This window comes from Lentinula edodes, assembly GCF_021015755.1.
Source record: "Lentinula edodes strain Le(Bin) 0899 ss11 chromosome Unknown C8R40scaffold_37, whole genome shotgun sequence".
NCBI classification, from domain to species: Eukaryota; Fungi; Basidiomycota; class Agaricomycetes; order Agaricales; family Omphalotaceae; genus Lentinula; species Lentinula edodes.
The window spans coordinates 82,603-103,795 of record NW_025764343.1 but is presented as its reverse complement, the minus strand read 5'-3'; the positions used below and the strand labels follow the sequence as shown (position 1 = coordinate 103,795).

The window sequence follows — 21,193 nt, the reverse complement described above, 5'->3', positions numbered from 1 at the left end:
TGGGGACCACGATAAACGCTTTTTCGACATATATAGCCGCACACGGTATCTATATAATCCAAGGATTAATGCCGGAATAATTCAGCACGGGCAATCTATGCCTGCTCCGTATGGGCAATGGAATTTCTCACCGACCGTTGCCTTAGCCAGAGTTCGTTACCGCCTTCGTAAGTGAACTCTTGAGCAAGGACGATGTTGAGGTTGATACAGGAGAGTAGAGTTAGAACAGTGTGCACTGGCAAGAGCGCAATAAAGTGGGAGGTGAAAAACAACTTTCAAAGAGGAGGCGAATTCGAGGGGCTTTTTTCATTATCAAATCGCATCCCGCACACCTCCGGTAGTCGGACTTCGGATCCAAGCAAACACAAACAACACGCGCCACTTTGGGTTTCAAGACACTTTGTCAATGTTATCTCTTTATGTCTTCTTCCGTTACGCGTCAGGCCATTCCAGCTCCCAGCACCATCGATACTACATCTAGGAAAAGGCCAAGTCTTGAAGATACTAGTGATGCAGAGGGCCGTAGTCTCAAGAAATTGAGAGGCGGTGACACTGCAACCACAAAGAAAGACAAGAAAAAGCGAAAGAAGAAGAAGAAGAAGCAGCCGGTGGTTGCTAGTATTGACTCTATTATCAAGTCCAGTGCTCCCATTACGATAACTTCGTCGGTGCGCTCGATGCCCGCTGTTGAACTTCTCGACCAAATTAAAGAAACTGTAAGCCATATACTCCACACTCCTACTCATTAATCTCATTACTCGGATGCAGAGCCAGCCGCCGTCAGAATCTGCTGTTCCCGCTGCGATATATACGAATGCGAATGTGGCAAGTTCAGTACCAGCACCTGACACGAGCATCAACGACATCCAGAATCTGAATGCAGAACTAGCCACAAAATCCGCTGTAAGTCTTCAATCTGTCTATCACACTAGATCCATAGCAATGTGCAAACCAACTATCTGTTTAGCTCATCAGTACACATGAAAACGCCATGTCCCAAGTTCAACAAAACATTACCTGTCAGATTTGCCTCGACCTACTCTACAAACCTTATGCGCTTGCCCCTTGCGGTCATATCGCATGCTACTCATGTCTCATGTCATGGTTCTCTCGTCCCCCCGACGAAGGCGCGGATGCATACCAAGCACCGATTTATCTCCGCAAAAAGAGCTGTCCACACTGTCGAGCTACCGTTCGTGATCCACCAGTCGAAGTTTGGGCCGTTAAGAACATGGTCAATAGCCTTGTAGGGACTGGCTTGCTGGTTGGGATACCTCCAATACCAATGTCTGACGGTCAGCCGGTGGCAAGTAGTAGTAATGGACGCCAGCCAGGATCTGGAACAGAGCCTTCCAAAGAAGGGCTATGGAAAAGCATTTTTTATCCTCATCGTGACACCTTGCTCTCTCTTGCCTCGCGTGAAGATGCTGGAATTCGTGACGACGAGGACGGTGGTGTCTATCGCTGCGTAGATTGCATGCACGAAATCACCGGTGGTTTTTGCACAAACTGTCATCGGGTATACCGAGCTCATCGCGGTATCGATTTCGGTGACGATTCTGAAGGCAATGAGGATGTGGAACCATTTTTCAGGTTGGCTTTTGACGACCGTTTAGAGGGAGCAGACTACGAAGAAGACGATGAAGAGGACGACGACTATTATGAAGATGTATTCTTTGACCTCGCGTATCACTTACCCTTGCCGCGGCGAACCCTCGGTCGTCGTGCTAGGGTCGAGCGCAATAGGGCCCTGGATGTAGAAATCTTAGGATCGGACAGCGAAGAAGACGAGGTAGACCGGATGGATGGGTTCATTGATGATGATAGTGATATCCAGGAATTGGAAGATGTCCAGGAGATACCAGGGGATCGGAATGTTGAAGAAGTTGACCTTGACTATGACGGCGTTGGAGCAATAAACTCGAGTCATGGACCCAGTGAGGTTATCGAAGTAACTGACGAGGAAGACGATGACGACAGCCTAGGTCCAGCTCGACCAGTTCGACGCCGTGTCAATCGTGCACAGACTACTATCAATTTGCTTTCGGACGACGAAGACGAAGGAGAAGAAGAAAGTATACATTTGTCCGATGATGATAGTGAAGAGATCGATGATGATAGCAAATATTCCGACATTGACGATAATGAGGTGAACTATCAAGACGGCATTCACTCTGGGGACGACGACGATCCCGATTTGGAGTCTGCTTACTTCGTTGATCTTGACGATGAACAGGGAGACATTTATCGCTTTTGAAACCGGATATCTCTCGCACCGTCACTGGTTAGTAATAAGGCTAGTCCAACTTTGCTTTACCGCAGTTTGTCTTCTGTCCTCTTAGGGTCCCCCGTTACTGTATCCATATCACACGCCAAATTAATCCTCATGTATTCATCCAAACTTTCCATCTTTTCATTGCTATTTTCAAGTCATTCTAATACAGTACGCTGCACGTCCTCCAAATATTTCATGAAATGCGTTAGTATCTTGCTAACAGCTGCGCGGTCGTCGTTAACCGGAGCTCATCCTCTATAAGGTTGCAGTTAAATGAGGATCCTCGACAGGTTCCTTCTACAAGGAACTGTTATGCTGTACTTAAAGTTAAGGTCTCGTTACTCATGAAACAATCAGACAGGCGCCCTCAGTCAACGTGTGAGCGTCAAGATTCCCTGTCCTCAGCTGCGACCAGGCTGCGACCATGTGTGGATGAACTCAGTTTTGGCATACAGGCTATTACTCAAGTAACTGCAGCTGGACAATCTGACAATAGATCTTTGACTCTAGTCCATGGCAACGATGGAGAAAGAAAAGGCGCGAAAACCCATCTCTCTTCCTTCACTCAATACTCTTCTGCTTGTTGGCTTCGTCTTTCACCTCATCTTCATATACTCTGTATTTGATTGCTACTTCACAAGCCCGGTGGTGCATGGAATGCAGGCATTTAACGTAAGTGTGAATGATGAAAGGCTTAGCAAGAGAGTTGTACTAATATCCGGTGAGTGTTCTCTCCCAGCTAACACTACTACATTTAATATGTCTCGTTGCAGCCGATGGTCTACGCGCAGATTTACTTTTCGAGTCAAACGGGTTTCGTGGAGCACTACCCTCCAACGATACGGAAGGAATTGACGTCGTCGCGCCTTACCTGCACTCAATAATTTCCAACCGAGGCGCGTACGGTGTTTCTCACACGCGTGTACCAACAGAGAGTCGGCCGGGGCACGTAGCCATTATAGCCGGGATGTATGAAGACGTATCAGCAGTAACGAAGGGATGGAAGGTAAACCCGGTCGAGTTTGATTCAGTCTTCAACCGGAGCAGTGGAACTTGGGCCTTTGGGAGTCCAGATATTGTACCGATGTTCACGAAGAGCGCGGAAGGACGAGTGAGCGAGTGGTGCTACGATGAGAGTGAGGAGGACTTCACAAAAGATGCTACTGCCCTTGACTTTTGGGTTCTTGAACGTCTCCGAGAGCTCTTACGCGACAACTCATTCTCAGAATCACTTCACCAATCAGGCGTTGTTTTCTTCCTGCACCTTCTGGGTCTTGACACCACCGGCCACTCATATCGTCCCTTCTCAAGAGAATACATGCACAACATTCAAGTCGTTGATCGTATCGTTCGCGAAGTGGAAGCTATGGTCGAAGAATTTTATGGCCACGATGGGGATACGAGTTTTGTGTTTACCGCTGACCATGGAATGAGTGTCATTGGGAATCATGGGGACGGCCATCCGGATAACACTCGGTAAAATCTCCCAGATAGGTTTCTTGGTGTATTCTAGTACTTATATACACCAGGACTCCGTATATCGTCTGGGGCAAAGGCCTACGCGGTCCTCTAGCTGACGCTGGTTTTTCCTCGCACGACGCGTACTCGGAAGGATGGGAATTCCGCTCCAGTTCGAACGAGCTTTTATATCGCCGCGATATCGACCAAGCAGATCTTGCTCCTCTCATGACAGCCCTCCTCGGGATTAACTGGCCAGTGAATAGTGTAGGAGTCGTGCCTGTTGATTTACTGAACCCTTCCGAAACAACTGGAGTCGATTCAAAAGTTCGTGGAGATGGAACCAAACAAGATGGAGAGTGGTTCAAAGCCCAAGTCAAGTTTGTCAATGCAAAAGTGATATTGGAACAGTATCGTGTAAAGCATGGTCTGTTTTGTGTCTTTTATAGTTACTGCTTTGCATAGAATTGACAAGTGCTGACTAGAATTGAAACAAACTCACAAACTATTTTACACACCCTTTCCTTCTCTTTCGGGTGACCGGTATATACGCGAACTTGACATGCTCGAAGAATATATCTTCAGCAATTCTTCAGAGTTCTCGATTCATGAAAAAGTCAATCATCATTCCGATCGCCTCATCGCTGATGCTCTCGCAGGACTTCACTACCTCCAGACGTACGAGCGGACTCTGATTCGTGCTATGGTGAGCATGGCGTATACGGGCTGGGCCGCGTGGGCGGGTTCTCGGGTTTTCTTTCCCTTGTCATCAAAGCGAGTCGGAAGCCACAATATAGCCACTGTAGCGATACAGTTTCTCAGTCTAGCCGTACTTTTCGGCATGAGCGGGATGTTCTGGATGGAACGTGCACCATGGACCTATTATCTGTATCTGGGGTTCCCCGTGAGTCAAAGTTCCACTTATCAAGCAACTCCAAAATACTATCTGGTCTGCCGCAGGTCTTTTTCTGGAATCGGGTCATTTCCACTCTGGTCACCACAATCACGGCGAATCCATTGCACGTCTCTGATTTGCTCAGATTGAACAGAGGCACAATATTCAAAACTGTAAGGAACGCGCTACTCGTCGGTTGCGCTTTATCTTGCATGGTGCTCGGATATACTCATCGGTCCATATGGAGCATCGGATTCATCATTATCGGAGTTGCGTGGCCTTTGTTGCAATGGGATGTGGTATCGCGGAGGTCATTGGGTCGGTGAGGTCTTGATTTTCGTCTCCTTGCAGCTTAAACGTATTAGCGCAGGGCAGAAAACGTGGTGGTGGACAGTCTCTTGTTTAATAGCTGCTGTATTTCCGTTGTTGAAGGTAAACAAGGAGGAAAACTTGGGAAATATGTATGTCCGTCACGGTAGCTTTCCATGCCAATGTCAAAACAGCCCACGTTTTTCGCAGAATTCTAGGGGGTCTTGCAGCGCTTCTGGTAGGTGGTATGATTCTGAGAGAAATTGTCATCCTTGTCCCACATCACTCGGACAAAAAAGTGGTGCTCGTCCTTGTTGGAGTTCAAGTAAATTACATTGTCTTTCCTTGCTTTTTTGTCTCTAATTTCTTCTCGTTTACTCAGTCTCTTCTCATCTTGATTGCTCTCTTGGTGACCCGAAGCTCCGTGCTCAGTCTTCAAGCAAAAGAAGGATTACCGAAGTGGTGCCAGGCTACAGGATGGTCCGTACTGAGTGAGTGCTGCCATGTTCGTCTAGAAAATTTTTTCATATCCTTTTTCACTTGCATAGTCATTTCCCTCCTTGTTACTTTCTTACCTGTGCTGTCTATCGATGCGACAGCACCTGCCGCAAAACAAGTTCTATATTTACGCTACCTTCTCGGTCTAACCCCACTCTTCATCATCCTCTCACTTAGCGACGAGACCTTGTTCTTCGTGTCGTATACGTTCGTCATGGGCCTTTGGGCCGAAGTAGAGAGAGTTGTGAGTAGGCCGAGGATAGTTGCTGGGGACGTAAATGGCACTCGTAGTGGCGAAGAAATCCTATCAATATATCGTTTCAAAGCAGACGACCTTCGTATTGCGTTGTTTTTCCTTTTCTTTGTTCAAATTGCGTTTTTTGGGACTGGAAAGTGGGTCGCGTTAGCGTTTGAGTATTCCCACACTTTTTACGTCCTTTACAGTGTGGCCTCAGTTTCATCGTTCTACCTCTCACCGGTGTATCGCCTCGTTCCAGTTTTCAATCCGTTCTTCATGAGTGGACTTTTAGTAGGCTTTGTAGCTTTTTTCCCTGGATTTCTTTTGATTGCTCTGTCCAGGTATGCAAAATCATCACGCCCTACGTGATTCTAGCCATTGCCACAGCAGCGGTCACGCACTCCCTTGGCCTACCGCCATTCTCCCTGTTCCTCGTAGCATTGTGTGTTACAGACGGTAAGCACTTTGTCCGGTTCGTAACGGACAACTCATTGACTGAATATCTATCATTCTCCAGGAATGACATTGATATTCTTCTTCAACGTTACTGATACAGGTAACTTTTCCTTCCAAATTTCTTTTTTCGATTTGATGACTTGTCACATTCAATGAATTAGGCTCCTGGCTCGAGATTGGCCAGACTATATCCTTTTTCGTCATCACATCTCTGCTTACGCTGTGGTCTGGTGGTATATGTGTGCTTGGAGAGTGGTTAATGAGGGATGTGCTACGAGGAAAAGGAGAGGAAGCCATGAGCAGAGGAAAGTCAAAAACCCAGTGAAATTATTGTCGTGGGCAAATGCTATACATAGAGCTACTTAGGAGTCTGACATTATTTTCACTATAGAATACAATTTTAATTCCGGTAAATGTAATTTATGGTTCTGTGATAGGTTTCGAGCCACTAGGAACCTGAACTCGGTTCTAGCGAGTACCATCCCAGCACTGCCGTATCCGATCTTGCAAACTCCACCTGCTGTGCATTCGGTGTGGGCTTGGGTGTAGGCATGTCGTCGACGTGAGTACGAGAGTCTATCATGCTGGTAGATGATGCATTGGTACTGTTGAGTTTTGAATCTTCGCCATCATCAGTATCTACGATTGCACTATATTTGCCTTGACCAGTATTTTGACTATGGAATTGGTCCCAGACTCGAACATGAAGGTTTTGTTCATGAATCCCAGTGTTTTCCTTCACCTCCTTGGAAAAAAGTGCCTCTTCTGATTCCAGTATGTTGTTCTGCAATTCAGAAGGGTCCTGCATCGTATGTTGTGTCGCATGACTAGTAATGATAGCTATGGAAGCAAGCTCTGGGTCCCGCGTGTCGACGTCTAAAGCAACACGGATGATAATGAGACAAGGCGCAATACCCTGTTGCAAAAAATATTAAAAAGAGGTGCAGTACCATGACCGCTAAGTGGCTTACAACAACTTGCGTCGCAGCGGCTAACATGCACGAAGCCAATATGGCATTATGGGGCATCATTGATGTTATTGAAGTTGCAAGCACAATGGCCGAGTAGACAGACCCAGATTCCAAGCTGCGAAAGGTCACTGTCTCAAGAAGAATTTAAGCGCATGTCAATAGAGTACGTACATGATGGCAGCAATCATATTATATCTCGTCTTTACCGTAGAGCCAAGGATTTCGCCAGACGTGCGATTAATGTACCAGATTCTTCCAGCTGTGTACCACGACAATAAGCAAACAGGAAAAGCTAAAGTGAGGACGTACTGATGAGTGTTGTGAGAACGATATTCTCTACAATCGTCAATATCCAAAAATAAAATACGAATTCATCATTGTATGATAATCCCAGAATCCCTAGAACTGTACGGAAAAGATCATTGAGAGGGTTGGTTTATACCAATAGTATTAATCACCGAGATTGCACAAGAACCCCAGAACAGGAAGCAACACCACGCGCATGTCTTTCTCCCAAATGATGAAACACCGATAAAGCTGCACATTGGAGGATCAATGGAGAGAAAACTTATCAGGCCTGTCCATTTGCTTCGTTGGAATGGGAACACCAACTAACCAGCAAAGCGTCCGCTATAACACTGGGATGATAAGCAGATATTTCGATGCGGGAGAACTGTCCAGTAACGCACTTTGAGAAAATATATATACCAAGCACCGCATAGTCATGTATTAACGCCGTCGTCATATCATCCTGGACAATTTTCGAGCGTTCTCCTGCATCACCCTTCAACGCAGCCTTTGAATCCCATAACGCCAACAATGCCCTCCCTTGGTTCACGCATTGAACGATCACCGATGCAGTGCTAGCCAAGGCGAGTAATACCATCGCTAACATCTGGGTCTTGTAAGCTTTGCGTTTACGCCGGTATACGATGAGCATGCAAGCAACGAAGATAGGGAGATAGCATCCTGAAAATAAAAAATGTAGCTTTCAGAGAAAGAATAACTGGAGGGATAAGTATATGCACCATAGAGTAGTAATGAGATCTACCGGATTCGAGTGTTAGTTTTTAACAGAAGTCACCCGAATGGAGGAGCGCTCACAGCAGGAGGAATCACATGAACTAACACACCCTCCCTCTCTAAATAAGGTTCAGAGTCACTCCGAGCTTGTAGCTGCGTCCAAACCATGATCTTGCGTTAGTATCGACAAACGACGGGGGAATGAGAAGAGGATTGGAGAGCAGAAAAAAGCTGTAAAATATACATACTTGTGTAGATCTTTACCGCATTGCGGCGGTGCAGAGTTCAAATCCTGAATTAGTATGACCCACATATCCGGGCTTTCGGGCTGTCGAAGTTGGCTAAGATTGGACGCCAGGTGCAGTGAGAATTTGAGCTTTGGAACGTCTCAGTGCATGAATCGTGACGGACGACGCTGCCGGGTTGTCAGATATGCCGTGATGCCGCGTAGTAAGATAACTTGACCTTACCCATGAGCGAGTACTGGATCTCTAAAAAGAAATACTTCTGCAAGTACTGCGAAATTTACATCGCCGACGACGCACCGTCGCGTCAACATCACGAGAATGGGTTAAGACACCAAGGGAATCGAGAGCGCTTCATCCGGGGGATATATAAAGATGGAGAAAAGAAGGGCAGGGAGAGAGAAGAGGAGAAGAGGGAGATGGGAAGAGTTGAACTTGCTGCCCAGGCTGCTTATTCGCAGGATATCAGTGCTGGACTGGCGAAAGCGTCGGGGTCTACCTTGGCGCAAAAACCCGCACCTCAGACGTCGAAAACGAAAAATTCGAAACCATCAAACCCGTTCACCAATTACAGTTCGCCAGCCTCACTCGGGTATGTCGATCCAGATGCAGAAAGTGCAGCTGCAGAGGCGGCCTTGCGGCAGAGCCAGGGTATAGCGGGGGAGTGGCAGGTTGTTGAATCCAAAACTACTACTCTGAAACGCACTGCAGACGAACAACAACCACTAGACTACGACGACGATGCACGGAGTTTTAAATTGAGGAAAAAGACTTTGAGGTCTGGGTTGGGAGAGGTGTATGATCCAGGTGTTATCAGCTTGAAACCCAAGCCAAAGCCCCAACAGAACGTCGAGGAGGTGGTCAAGAAGGAGGAAGAAGAAGAAGATAAACCCAAATGGTCGACTGTTAAATGGAAACGCGCGACTGAAGCTGCCTCATCCCTGGCAGAACCAGCAAACAACGATAACGACCCAACTCAAAAAATCGAAATCAAATCCGAGCCTTCCGAATCATCTACTACAACGAAAACAGAAGAAAAAGGAAAAGATGAGGTTATTACACCACCCCCTTCTACATTAGCACCTACTCCTAGCATGTTCCGCAAACGCAAAGTAACCTCAGGGAGCGGCAGTCGGGTGAAGACGGAAACGTGAAAACTTCGCCCAAATAAACGGTTCCTCCATGTACTTATGTTCGCAGGCTAAATAAACTGATCTTATTCCTAGTGTATCATTAATTCTGGCCGCATGATATTGGAAAGGACAGAGCCACGCTTAAGGTTTGTTATGAGTGTACTGCTTCTGCGCAGAAATTTACAGTGTAACGAGTGTTCAGCATGCACAGAATCGCACTAGGCCTGCAAGTATCTCTACACCGGCTTTAGCTCCATCTACGACACGAACAGGACTGGCCATAGGTCGTGCTTCAGCTGCACCTTGCACAACTAATGATTCCATACCGGTCATTCCTTCGAACCATATGAACTCTTGGATTTAGAACCATAAAAAGACCTTTCACATACCTGCACATCCGAGCAAGATAACGTCTGCGCCTTTCTGAGCAATCTTACCGCTATATTCCTTCATATTCCTCTCGATCTTCTGGCGATCACCCTCTCGTAACTCCACAACCCCAAGGCCAGTCGTTACTATTCCAGCGAATCTCTGAGAGTTACCACCCATAATCGCTTGTACGCCTTTATGAATGTCAGCGCTGTATCCTGATCCCGTAGTCACAATACCGAAGCGTTTGCCTAAGAGGAGGGCTTGGGTAATTGCCGCTTCAAAGATCCCAATGGTGGGTTTGGGTGTTATTTCGCGAAGCATATGCGTCAGCGGATGATCAGAGACTAAAATCCGGCGTAAATCCTGACTTTTCATGATAACTCTATCGTGGGTCAGTACTTACAACAGCAGACCAGAAATCCGTCATGCTGATCGATAAGTTTCTTCTCCTGTATGTCCAGGAAACACGCCGTAGCAGTTAAGTTTGCAGTGATCATATCGTTAATCGATGGAGGTGCATTCTTTGGAGCAGTGTAAAACGCGAGCTCGGTCTGAGGAGGAGGCCTAAGTACTTCCTCCAGCCCATCTGTCACAGATTTGGAAGAGTTTGGGTTGATCACTAGAAGACGCGTGCAAGACATTGAAGAAAGATCCTGTTCGGTCACAATCACATGGCAGAATGGGATCTATTATCCCATGAATTGATTTCAAATAACGCATCGATGTCCTTGTCTAACGACTTCGATTCGTCTGCTCCAGAAAGGTTATCCCGTCGTAATGGTCGCTGAATAACTACCCGGGGACCTATCAACAGCATTTCATGCCTACGGCAGCAGGCGCCCATCATCTTTCAAGCATTGAACCGGAATTCATGTGTTGTGGGGAGAGGAACGTACAGAGGGCGAACCGAGCGCGCTGATGAAGGTGCACCAGAACGAATACTATGGATCGAAAGAGGAGAAGCATAGATAATGCTTCTACTACTTATCTACTCTTTGTGCACCGGTCTAAGTTCGCGAATACAAGAAGAGGTAAAGGACTCGGAGATGTGGGGACAAGTGATCATATTGAACGCGCCATGGGTGACGGAGGGTTACACAAGTCAATATGCTGTTCATTCTGCACAAAAATAAAGCCCCCCGGAAATGTAAATTCCGCCCCGGAAAGAGAAAGTTCCCGCCCTGGAAAGTTTCCAAGGAGAAATAAATTATTGAATACCTCCTTGTTTACTTGTTGTATCTAAGTAGGTTTTAGTTGTGCTCACAATCCATTCAAATATCATGTGAATTCAGCTGATTGGAACACACAGTGTAGGTTTTTTTGAACTAAGTACTCTCAGTGCCTTTGCAGCTGGACAGTGCTCTTAGCTGCTTTTGGCTATTAGCTGAATTGTCAGGTTTTGCAGATGAGTTTTTACATCAATTTCTAACTCTTGATTCTTGATTCTTAATTTGACAGGTCCATATTTGCAAATCATTGTGGTTCACATAGGTATATGAGGTATGATAGTCATGTATTACTACATAGATACTGTACATGAAAATTTTCCAATATATGCTCAAACTACATCTGAAGAGATAGTCACACATATTAAAATCAGTAATCAGAGTAAAACAATGGTACTGAAGACATGCACTTGGGACTGTTTTACCAAATAAATTCATTTGAATTCTATATATCAGTCACATGTAGCAGCCTTCATTCAGCATATATTCCTCCATCTGAAGTGTTGAGAACACAAATAGTTTTAATAACTCTTACTCACCTATCTGAATCTCTTGTAACACCGTACCAATGTGACACATTTCATCAGCTTCAGGGCCAAGGTTTCAAATCTGTGAAACATGGATATCCAGCTCATGGTCCAACAGCAGCTGAGAGTGTTTCCCAGTAATTATCTGCAAAACCTGTATGTTTACCAGAGTCAGGGTATTACCTGGAAAGTGCACTCCAGTGCCCAAAGCACTGAGAGCAAAAATTTCAACTTGTTTTAGGTGCTTTGGCTGCTGGGAAGCACTCTCAGTTCCTCTCAGAGCTGAAAAACCAGGTTTAGCAGATGATGAAAGCACCCAGAACAAACTGCTGGGATCTACTATCAGACATCAGTTAAATCTTCCTCAATGTGTTGAAGGTATTATGTGGCACATTATTAATGATTGAGGCTGGTATAGTTATTCACAGCAGATTTGATACATAATCCCACACAGCAAGAAAATGCAACCTTTTGCAAGATGTATATGTATTGAAGTTGCAATGTTTGTAGTAAAATCAATAACACAGCAATGATTAAACCAATGCACAAGTCACTGATTATTATAAGCATAAGGTGGGCCAGCTTGCTTCAAGAGCTTTATACAGCCATTAAATACATATATACACTCTTGTAGTAAATGTCAGGTGTTTTGGTTGAACAATGTAATCACTCATTACTGAGTACGGGGCGGAAAATTTGTGACCGGGGGGCATTTTATTTTTTGTGCACATTGAACACCATAAGTCAAGGATTCGGAAAGAACATATATCATACTAAGAAAAAGTGGACAAGGTCATGATTGGTGGTACAATGATTAGCATGTACGTTGTAAGAATATGTATTGTCACAGACTCTTAGAAGTGCTATTGAGAACGAAGGAAAAGACACTGCGGGTCACATCAAATAACGTATCGTTACGAGATGTGACCTGATGTAATGCAGTGTCCCCTTCAGGGACCTGTCATTCCATCGACCCGACGGAGAACTGCGCTCCGGACAACGAGCGGGCAATCGACGGCGGCGGGAGCAAAACCTCGAGTAACATAAGTGAGAGGGGACAGAGGATGCCAGAGGCAGGATGTTGTGGAAAGAGCGGAAAGAGCAGAAAATGAGGCATAACGTTGTGGAAAGAGCTGAAAACGAGTTGAAAATGAGCTGAGAACTCACAGTTGAGATTCCATGATCTTTGTTGAATTGTTAGCAGATGGTTATATACGGGCCAATGAAGAAGAATTTGATGAAGTGAGAGCATGAGGAGACAGTATTTGAAGATGTGAGAGCAGTGTGAGAGTATGTGAGCAGACGGTGAGGAGACTTGTGAGGGGGTGAGAGCAGTGTGAGAGTATGCCTTGTGAGCAGACTGTTAAGATCATGTACACCGTGTAACCGTGCCAAAGCCACAAGGTGTCTAAGTGCGGAAGACGAGTGGGACAGTAGTGAAGTTATTAACAACACCGCCGTTACGCCGTTAGTCCCCGGAGATCGAGAGTATAGAGGGAGGAGCTAAGTAGCAGCCAAGTCGGAGCGGCGGTATCGCTGGTGACGAGGAGCGAACCAGAGAACGTCTAAGTCCTAAGGTTATAGTAGAGAGTACTTCAAGGCGAGGAGCCTGAAGACTTAGAGAAGAGTGAGAGTTGAGAAGGGAGATCTAAATTGATAATTAAACTGAGGAACTACAGTAGCGTACAGGCAGTATTTATATCTACGGAACGGCGCAGCGGTGCGGAGCGCCAGACTAACTACTAGGAGCTATACGAGTAGTACCTGCAGGGTAGAGTAAAAGACAATAAGGAGAGACTAGGACGAAAGGGTATGTGTAGCGAGAAAGAACAATAAGAGTGGATCTTCGGAGTACCGAGCAGCGGAATGGAGGCCCGAGGCATGGACTTGACACAGACGGTGAGGAGACTTGTGGGGGTGAAGGGGTGTAGTTGGTATGAATGTAATAGAAAATGCGTTGCGAAATTGTATATGTTGTATGTATGATAGTTGGAGACGTCAGGCCACTGCTTAGATGTTGGCTGTATTCGGATTCAACCGAGTTGTCAGCTTACATGTAAACTTCGGAGGTTACAGAAGGTTACCAAACATAATTTGCATTCAAAAATGGCGATCCGCTGTCTGTAAGTAGATATTTTTGGAAGTTTTCCAATATACCAATTGAATAACATTTGTACATAGTCCAAATAGTCTGTGCAGGAGCTAGAGGCAATGTATATGCAATGCACACCTATGCCCCAGAGTAAGCTTGCAAGCTGGATGTTAAAATTGATTATCCACATACTACTACTAGTAAATTTCATACCCAAGGCCTTAGAGAGCCATGAAAGACGGTGAGCAACGGTGAGCAACAGGACATGTTGTCTATTGAACAAGTAATTCAAGGATCTACTAGTATATGTCAAAGTGTTGGACTAAGTATATTCTAGTATATTAAGCTACATTATGTGCATTGTCTGTCTAATCTCTGTGCCATCGTCTTATTATGCAGCAATCTTGTCTTTCTAGCTTTTTCTCTCCCCCATAAAAGTTGCAAAGTTTAGTGGGCAGGTAAAAAAGACCATGTCCATGTCCACGGAGATATCAGAACGCTTACCGCCATTGCAAACCATTCCATTCTTTGTACCTTCTGCCCGTCTGACTCAATCTCTACAGAGCATTTGTACAACAATATAGTGAACTTTACTGCATTATATTTTACAACGCTAATAGATAACCACAGTACAATTTTTATACAAGCTCATCTTCACTACTATCAGTAAGCTCAACGAGACCTAAATATTTAATGCTGGACTGAGTATACTTGCTACTCCCATCTACAGAGGCCAGAGTGTCCTTTGGTTTGGGTGTGTTTATGGACACATGCAATTGCGAGCTACCTATGCAGCACGGTCAGTTGTTTGAAGGAGATGTGAGAGATTTCAGTGCTCACTCGATGCTCCGTTATTCAAACCTAGATCATTACGGCGTTTAATCCGGACAGAGATATCGGAACTTGGATGCGAGCCTGCAAATTCAAAGGTGAATGGTGGAACGAAGTACAAAACGGGAGACTAACCGAGTAATTCACTTAAACGATCGACCTTGTTTGTTTGATTTGTAGCCACTGCAAGCATGGGAACCGGAACATCGACTCTACGAGTGGATTGAATAGTCGAGGAGGAGAGACCAGTAAGTCGAACGAAAAAGGCAGTATCGAAAGTAATGGGAATGCTCTCATTGACATGCTTTGCTCGGAGATCCAGGGACTTGGGGTTCATGACAATAGTTGATAGAGTAGGCATATATGATTTCCCCGTGCTGTCTGTCTGAGGTTGACTCTGCAAGCGGGGAACGAGGCATTCTGCCTTCTGTACGTTATAAGCTATATATTTCTAAGAAAAAACTGTTAGCATTATATGCGAAGATAGTCCAATTGTACATACAGAGGAAAGCATTCGTATCACGATACCAGGCCAGAGATGAGTGTGAAAATGCTTCAGGGTGAGGATCGGAGACCAGGCGAAGTGCTCGGCACAAAATCCGGAAATCCCGGTGATATCAGGGAGTGTAGGTAGGATTAAAGAGACTGGAACAGGATCAAACCCAGGTGAAGAGCTTGTTAATGGTTTGAGAAATGCATTCATGACATCAACGTCTTTGAGGGTAGGAAATTGAGAGTCCCGGAGGATATCCGCCCGAAAAGGGCTGCATAAGCCCATTTTACCCTGTTTGTTGTGCCGAATTTCGTATGTCATATCGCTATTCAGTTTGTGGAATGCTTCAGAGAGCTGTTGCGGCAGGTTAAAAAACAACCGGTAGGCGTTGAGGAGGTCATCCCCAAATCCACTCTGAGCAAGGCCACGAGCAGTATGGTGGCCTATACCATTGACGCCGCTACCAAAATCATTCTGAAGCAATAAAGCAATCAGAATAAAGCCTCCCTGAGAGTAGCCTGTGGATTGTGCGTGGTAAACACGGACATCCAAATCTCCCCAAAGATGTCTTGGCTCCTTTCTATTTGAATGTCAGCTATATATCGAATGCGAAGGAGCAGCTGTTTACGGGACAATGAGTTTCATTATAGTTCCAACCCCAAGGGGGAAAACATCGCTGTCTTTGGAAAGTACAATATCGATGATACCCCCGTTCATACATATTTGAAAGCTCTGCTTCCGCTTCACCTGGGGCCTGTATTTGTAAGGTAAGTCTCACAAAGACTAGATAGAAACACTTACTGTATGACTGTAATAGCCAAAATGCTTTATCAATTTTCGCGAATGCTTGTAGTGGTCTGATTCACGCAAAACAACTTGAGATCCCCGTTTAACGAGTGGGCATCCATCACCGTCATAAACAAAGATGCAGTGGGTGCCGGCCTTTGACAAACCACACAATAGCTTGAAAAATTGTGTGAGGGTCAAGTCGGATGTATGAAGGCGGTGATCAGCATGGGCGACCCTATCCAAAGCGCGGAAGCCATCCAAAAATGAACTACGTAGGTCAAGGGCATGATGGTGAGATACTGAGTAATTGGCTTTGTCAAGACATACCTGATATCAACTCCAATAACAACTGTACGAGAACAATGGTGGTCTCGAATGAATCCATGCTCCGTGACAAAGTTTCTGAGCTTGCAGGTAAATCCAGTTTCATCCACTAACTATATAGGACATATAATGAGTAAAATAGCAAGCAATAAGGTGGTGACTTACAGGCCAAAGATTTTGAATGCCCATGCTTATGATGGGTTAGAGCGACGTCGGTAGACTACTCCTATTCATAAAGGGTTGTAAAAGACCGGGCCGGCCAAGCATTTGTTGCATTAAGTACATAAGTACATGTCAGGATTCCGTTTAGCAGAAGGGACATGGAGGAAAATACATATGGAGAAAACTAAAGAAAGAGAGGGACCAGATCCATCCTCAAAACCACACCATTCCCACCAGTAGACAGAGCAACCACAGCAGTATGCCTATCCCTTGTAGCTATGCTCTTCTTTTCGAAGCAGCAATGTGTTTGGGCCATCCAATCATCAGACAAAGGCTCTGTCGAAGTTGGTGAGTAGGTAAGCCCAGCAGTCGGAGGACTGGTACTAGAAATATACAGATCGGTGTTCGAAGGATGCGCAAGCTGCCTTCATGTCAGTGAAGGAATGGAAAAAAAGGTGTAGGTAGACTTACTTGCACATCAAGTTCGACACTGGCTGTAGTGTTTGGCAAATACATGTCCATGTCAACGAGCTGATGGCTGTTGGGTTTGTCATAGCGTATCTGTTGAGCGACGCGAAAACGGTCCTTTACTCTTTTTGAGAGCGGGTTTGGCTCAACGCGGGCATAGTAGTAGTGAAGGAAGATGTGGGAGAGGCGCATGTCCCGGGGATGGTTCATTGCTCTTGAGCGCGTTCGGCTCAGCGTGGGCGTGGTAGCAGTGAAGAAAGATGGGGAGAGGCGCAGGTGCCAAAAATGGTCCTTTGCTCTTTTTCAGAGCGGGTTTAGTTTGGGTTTGGCGTGGGCGTGGTGAAGGAAGATGGGGAAGAGGCACAAGTGCCCGATTGAGCGATTTCCGAAATTCGGGACAGAATGGCTTCCAGGTAACAAAGCGCTGTCTGAAGAACGCTCCTAGATGTTTGGGAACGCCGTAGAGCTACGTGGACAAAGCCCTTCATGGGCACGGGATTGCGGGTACCGGGAAGCGATTCGCGTTCGGTATGGATAGCGGTGGCAAATAAAGATGGAGCTGGGGTTTGAACGGGTTGGGATTGACTGGTTCATTGATGGACCAGTTGCGGGAACGGCAGCACGAGAACTGGTAAGAAAAATTGGAGGAATGTTCCGAGGACGCCATATTTCGCATAGAGATTTTACTGCTTGATCTGATGACCTATGAGGCTGGTATAAAGCAATGAAAAAGAGTCTGCGCACCGACAAGGCGTGGAACGAACTTATTCTTGTCACGAGTTGACGAGTCTCTAGGCGGTTGCGGTGTTGATTGTGGGCGTTGTTTGGATGGCTCCGAATCGCATTGCAGAGAAAGCGGACATTGGTAAAGAAGTCGCAGAAGAAAACGGAGGATTATGAAGCAGGTTTGGCCGAGGAGAGACAGAACCCGAAGGAGAAATGGTGCTAATAAAAGGAAGGTGTAAATGAGCTAGAATATATGTTTGAGAAGGCCTGGTGTTACCAAGATTGTTCTAGGCACAGGGAGTTCTCAAGATGTGCTTAGGAGTAGAAGCTTTATTAAGGCAGCTCGGAAGAACGTGGAATAACAGTAACAGCTGAAACGGACTTGAAAGAAATGCAGTGCGCGCTTGAATGGAAATCACAGCCACGACAGAGCGCGCGCTTAAACCATTCACAGCCACCGTCACGCGTTTCTGTTGATGGCCTTTCCCTCATCTTCCTTGCTCCTCCCATCGCCGCCAACTTTCTTACAAAATGGGCTCTGATTTAGGTGAGCATCTTCTCTCATACCCATACCCATCTATTCCCCCCCCCTCCCAGTTCGAATCTTCCAGCCAATGGACGCCCAGCCCATCATCTAGGCAAGGCTCTGTTGGCTGAAAATTCGTTCTGGTCTACGCATAAACGCGCCGCCAGCTGAAATGAAAACCCCTTGCCCCTGACCTTTTCAATCGACGCGGCTCAAACTTGCTTTTGCTCACAGATAACACCGTTCCCACTGCTCGCATAAAATTCCCCTCCTTCGACCTATCTTCTGCTCTTGAGGCCGACAACAACGCGCACATGGCTGCCAAAGATGCTGGGGAATTCTTAGACGACGGAGAGATAGAGTTTGAGGATGAGGATGAGGGCGTGAATGAGGAAGTTAAACAAGAAGCCTGCGCAGAATCAGTCTTTGCCATCGATCCTTCCAACAACTCTCCCTCAATGTCCCGGAACAACAAGAAATACGCAAAGCTTACAAAACGTTCACGCAAAAAACGCGCCACTGAAGCTGTCAAACGCGTTGCGAGCAGGGGCATAAAGCCCTTTGTTGTCGAACTAGCTCAAGGGGCAGAGCCCCTTGAGCTTGAAGACTTCGATGCTTCCACTCTCCCAGTCTCATCGAGTGGCTGGAATGCTAACCCTCGCAAGAAGCTCTCCCCTGGGCTTCAAAGGGTTTGGAAAGATCTCGAAGCCCTGAGCTCGCTGAACGGTTTGAAGCTTCTTCGATGGGATGGGCAGTGCGTGTAACATTTCCTTCAACTATGAGCTTAATAACTAACTTCTCTCTGTTCAGGAGCTGCGTAGCACTTGTCGACACCCATGACTGAATTATTGCAGTCCTTGGCGGCGTTCCTCATGGGTCCAAAGGGGAAGCATGGCGGGCGGTGGAAGCTGATGCTACTGCTGCTGCTATGCTTTGCCATGACTCGAGTACCTTCACTGAAACACAAAAACATGGTCGGCGTGGAGATTTCGCCTCGCGAACGGTTGGATACGGTTATGGCAATGGGCGGCGCAAACCGCAGAACTACAAAGTTTCCGGCAGAGCGAATCAGAACGCCATGCAAGAGCTTCTTCAAAACGATGCAATTCGGCGTATCTCAGGCTTTCAAAACGGTGCGCAGTTTCTCCTTTTCTCAGTAATTTGAATACTAACAAAACTCTTCCTAGCCCTCTTCAACACATTCTGCCACAAGAACCATGTTGAATATAGGGATACAAACGAGGAAATCCAACACAAGCAACCTGAGCTACGGGCTAACTTCCAAAACACCGCGTTTGCTGCCACTACTTTCAACCTGGGACCCCGCTCATTTTCTCCACCTCACATGGACCCGGACAACCGCGCCTCCAGCTGGTGCGCTGATACCAACATGGGACCCTTCGACCCCGACAAAGGTGGGCACCTTGTGCTCTGGGATCTTGGGCTCATAGTTCGCTTTCCTCCTGGTTCCACGATCCTCTTTCCCTCTGCACTTATCACACATTCTACCATTCCCATCTAAGCACACGAGACCCGCTACGCCATGATACAGTACTCTTCTGGTGGTCTTTTCCGATGGCGCGACAACAGATTTCAGTCAGACAAGTCAATTTTAGCAAAGGTTACTGCAGCAGAATGCACTGAACGGGAAGCATCAAGGGCATCGCAATGGAAATTAGGCCTGCAGAAGTTCACGCGATGGGCAGACATTTGCAGGGGCAATTGGAGGGGTACGGTTCGTACTGCCGCTGGCCTGGATGAAGTCAGTGATCTTTCAGACCTTGAGGAGCCTCCAGTATTACAATCATCTAAACGCGCTTGTTGCTGTTGAAGTAATATAACCGTATTTTGATTGATGTTTGTAATATATCTGCATGTTTCCCCATGTTTCACAGATGAGTATTCCCTCGAGTTGGCCTCCAGGTTTCCTGGAGGCTTGTTGGACGTCGTATTAAACCCCTTGGCTGCTCTCTTACCAGCCCAGTACCTGCACTGCATAAACAGAACCGCAGTTTGTTGCTAATAGGGGCTTGATTCATTCCTCCCTCAAGTTCAACCTCGATGACCATTGACATCTCCACCAACAGCTCATACTCTGGGTTGCTCAAAGTCATTACCGAAGAACAGCACTTGAGCCCTGCAGATATTTTGGACGATCTGGAAGAAAGTCATGACCAAGTTGAGGTCGACCTGTCTGGGCTTAGCGATGCAATTCGGGAGGTTTCAAAAGGCGTATCTGAAAAAACATCGCAAGAATATCTCCGGTGGGTACTCTTAAGTGCTAGATCTGCATATCTTGCTAAGGCAAATCATTCACTCAAGGTTGATGAAGCAATGTAATACATTCCTTGTTGATCGACAAATGATAACTAAAGGAACCCAATTCTTCTGCAATAAACCTCATCCTCAAGCAGCAGTATATCTAGTGGCTTGGATAATGGATTCGTAGGTAACTCAATCATTTCATATATTAGTCTCTGAACCATTTCCTAGTTGTGATATAATTGACGGATGGTAAAGCAATTCCGACCACAAGGGAACGGTCAACATATACACATGCCCAGAAGATGCGTGCTGCTGCGACCTTTGGATTTGGCAGAGTCCATGGCTTAGGCATGCAAGCCTGGCACCGTAGTGAAGTTTCTGGAAAGACACTAGGTAATCCATCAGTCTCTGAGACTGTCTCCACCTACATGCTTAGTCTTCGTCGTCGCAAGGTATGTTACAACTTTAACAAGCTTTGATACAAATTGCATCTGACTGATGTATATTTGTAGACACAGAGTGGTGATACGCCCACAAGTGCTCGAGCAGTCACATCTGTATGTATGCTTTGGCTCTTTAGGTCTTTCAGTAAAGCTCAATATCTACGTTAGGGCTTACTCAAAGACCTTTTTTATTTCAACCTTCAGCCACAACCCTCTTCGAGTCCTACTGCTAAAGGACACTTGCGCCCGCGTGCACGTTTGATGATGAATTGTGGATATAACTTTGCATTTTGTGGGTTACTCCGTGTCGATGAAATGCTCAAAATTCACTTGCAAGACATAACATTCGAAAAGAACCCTATAACTGGTCAGACTAAGCTCACACTTCATCTCCCCTTTCGGAAAACTAGTCAGTTTGGAGGTGAGTGGCAATAGGGATTGCGTAGTT

At 46.0% G+C, this 21,193-nt stretch overlaps 8 protein-coding genes across 8 annotated transcripts; 5 read left to right on the top strand and 3 right to left on the bottom strand.

Moving 5' to 3' along the window:
- Positions 1–419: 419 nt before the first annotated feature.
- C8R40DRAFT_1072464 (uncharacterized protein) lies at positions 420–2,257 on the top strand (the record flags this gene model as incomplete). The annotated part of the gene is made up of 3 exons (XM_046226468.1): positions 420–716; positions 769–903; positions 968–2,257. 3 exons carry the CDS (start codon positions 420–422, stop codon positions 2,255–2,257), a joined length of 1,722 nt encoding a protein of 573 aa, XP_046082494.1.
- A 540-nt stretch (positions 2,258–2,797) lies between these two features.
- Positions 2,798–6,454, top strand: C8R40DRAFT_1054440 (Phosphatidylinositolglycan class N-domain-containing protein; the record flags this gene model as incomplete). The annotated part of the gene is made up of 13 exons (XM_046224928.1): positions 2,798–2,996; positions 3,049–3,751; positions 3,805–4,160; positions 4,219–4,637; positions 4,694–4,946; positions 4,999–5,089; positions 5,148–5,262; positions 5,320–5,428; positions 5,486–5,828; positions 5,880–5,964; positions 6,015–6,129; positions 6,191–6,229; positions 6,291–6,454. 13 exons carry the CDS (start codon positions 2,798–2,800, stop codon positions 6,452–6,454), a joined length of 2,991 nt encoding a protein of 996 aa, XP_046082493.1.
- A 123-nt stretch (positions 6,455–6,577) lies between these two features.
- On the bottom strand, positions 6,578–8,291 carry C8R40DRAFT_1072462 (uncharacterized protein; the record flags this gene model as incomplete). The annotated part of the gene is made up of 8 exons (XM_046226467.1): positions 6,578–7,045; positions 7,101–7,215; positions 7,272–7,359; positions 7,410–7,505; positions 7,559–7,637; positions 7,717–7,738; positions 7,790–8,069; positions 8,234–8,291. The coding sequence occupies 8 exons, from the start codon at positions 8,289–8,291 to the stop codon at positions 6,578–6,580; spliced, it is 1,206 nt and encodes a 401-aa protein (XP_046082492.1).
- A 304-nt stretch (positions 8,292–8,595) lies between these two features.
- C8R40DRAFT_1011573 (uncharacterized protein) lies at positions 8,596–9,228 on the top strand (the record flags this gene model as incomplete). The annotated part of the gene is made up of 1 exon (XM_046222862.1): positions 8,596–9,228. A coding segment is annotated over one exon (633 nt), but the record flags the coding sequence as incomplete, so codon positions are not given.
- Positions 9,229–9,699: 471 nt separating this feature from the next.
- Positions 9,700–10,514, bottom strand: C8R40DRAFT_1072460 (Asp/Glu/hydantoin racemase; the record flags this gene model as incomplete). The annotated part of the gene is made up of 3 exons (XM_046226466.1): positions 9,700–9,836; positions 9,891–10,217; positions 10,277–10,514. 3 exons carry the CDS (start codon positions 10,512–10,514, stop codon positions 9,700–9,702), a joined length of 702 nt encoding a protein of 233 aa, XP_046082490.1.
- Positions 10,515–14,356: 3,842 nt separating this feature from the next.
- On the bottom strand, positions 14,357–16,344 carry C8R40DRAFT_1174535 (uncharacterized protein; the record flags this gene model as incomplete). The annotated part of the gene is made up of 8 exons (XM_046232196.1): positions 14,357–14,505; positions 14,559–14,633; positions 14,685–15,000; positions 15,052–15,622; positions 15,671–15,789; positions 15,844–16,099; positions 16,159–16,268; positions 16,321–16,344. The coding sequence occupies 8 exons, from the start codon at positions 16,342–16,344 to the stop codon at positions 14,357–14,359; spliced, it is 1,620 nt and encodes a 539-aa protein (XP_046082489.1).
- A 2,771-nt stretch (positions 16,345–19,115) lies between these two features.
- Positions 19,116–19,868, top strand: C8R40DRAFT_1162623 (uncharacterized protein; the record flags this gene model as incomplete). The annotated part of the gene is made up of 3 exons (XM_046230260.1): positions 19,116–19,170; positions 19,225–19,503; positions 19,561–19,868. The coding sequence occupies 3 exons, from the start codon at positions 19,116–19,118 to the stop codon at positions 19,866–19,868; spliced, it is 642 nt and encodes a 213-aa protein (XP_046082488.1).
- Positions 19,869–20,547: 679 nt separating this feature from the next.
- Positions 20,548–21,180, top strand: C8R40DRAFT_1054560 (uncharacterized protein; the record flags this gene model as incomplete). The annotated part of the gene is given in 3 exon segments (XM_046224939.1): positions 20,548–20,754; positions 20,815–20,908; positions 20,927–21,180. Coding segments are annotated over 3 exon segments (555 nt in total), but the record flags the coding sequence as incomplete, so codon positions are not given.
- Between the last annotated feature and the right edge of the window lie 13 nt (positions 21,181–21,193).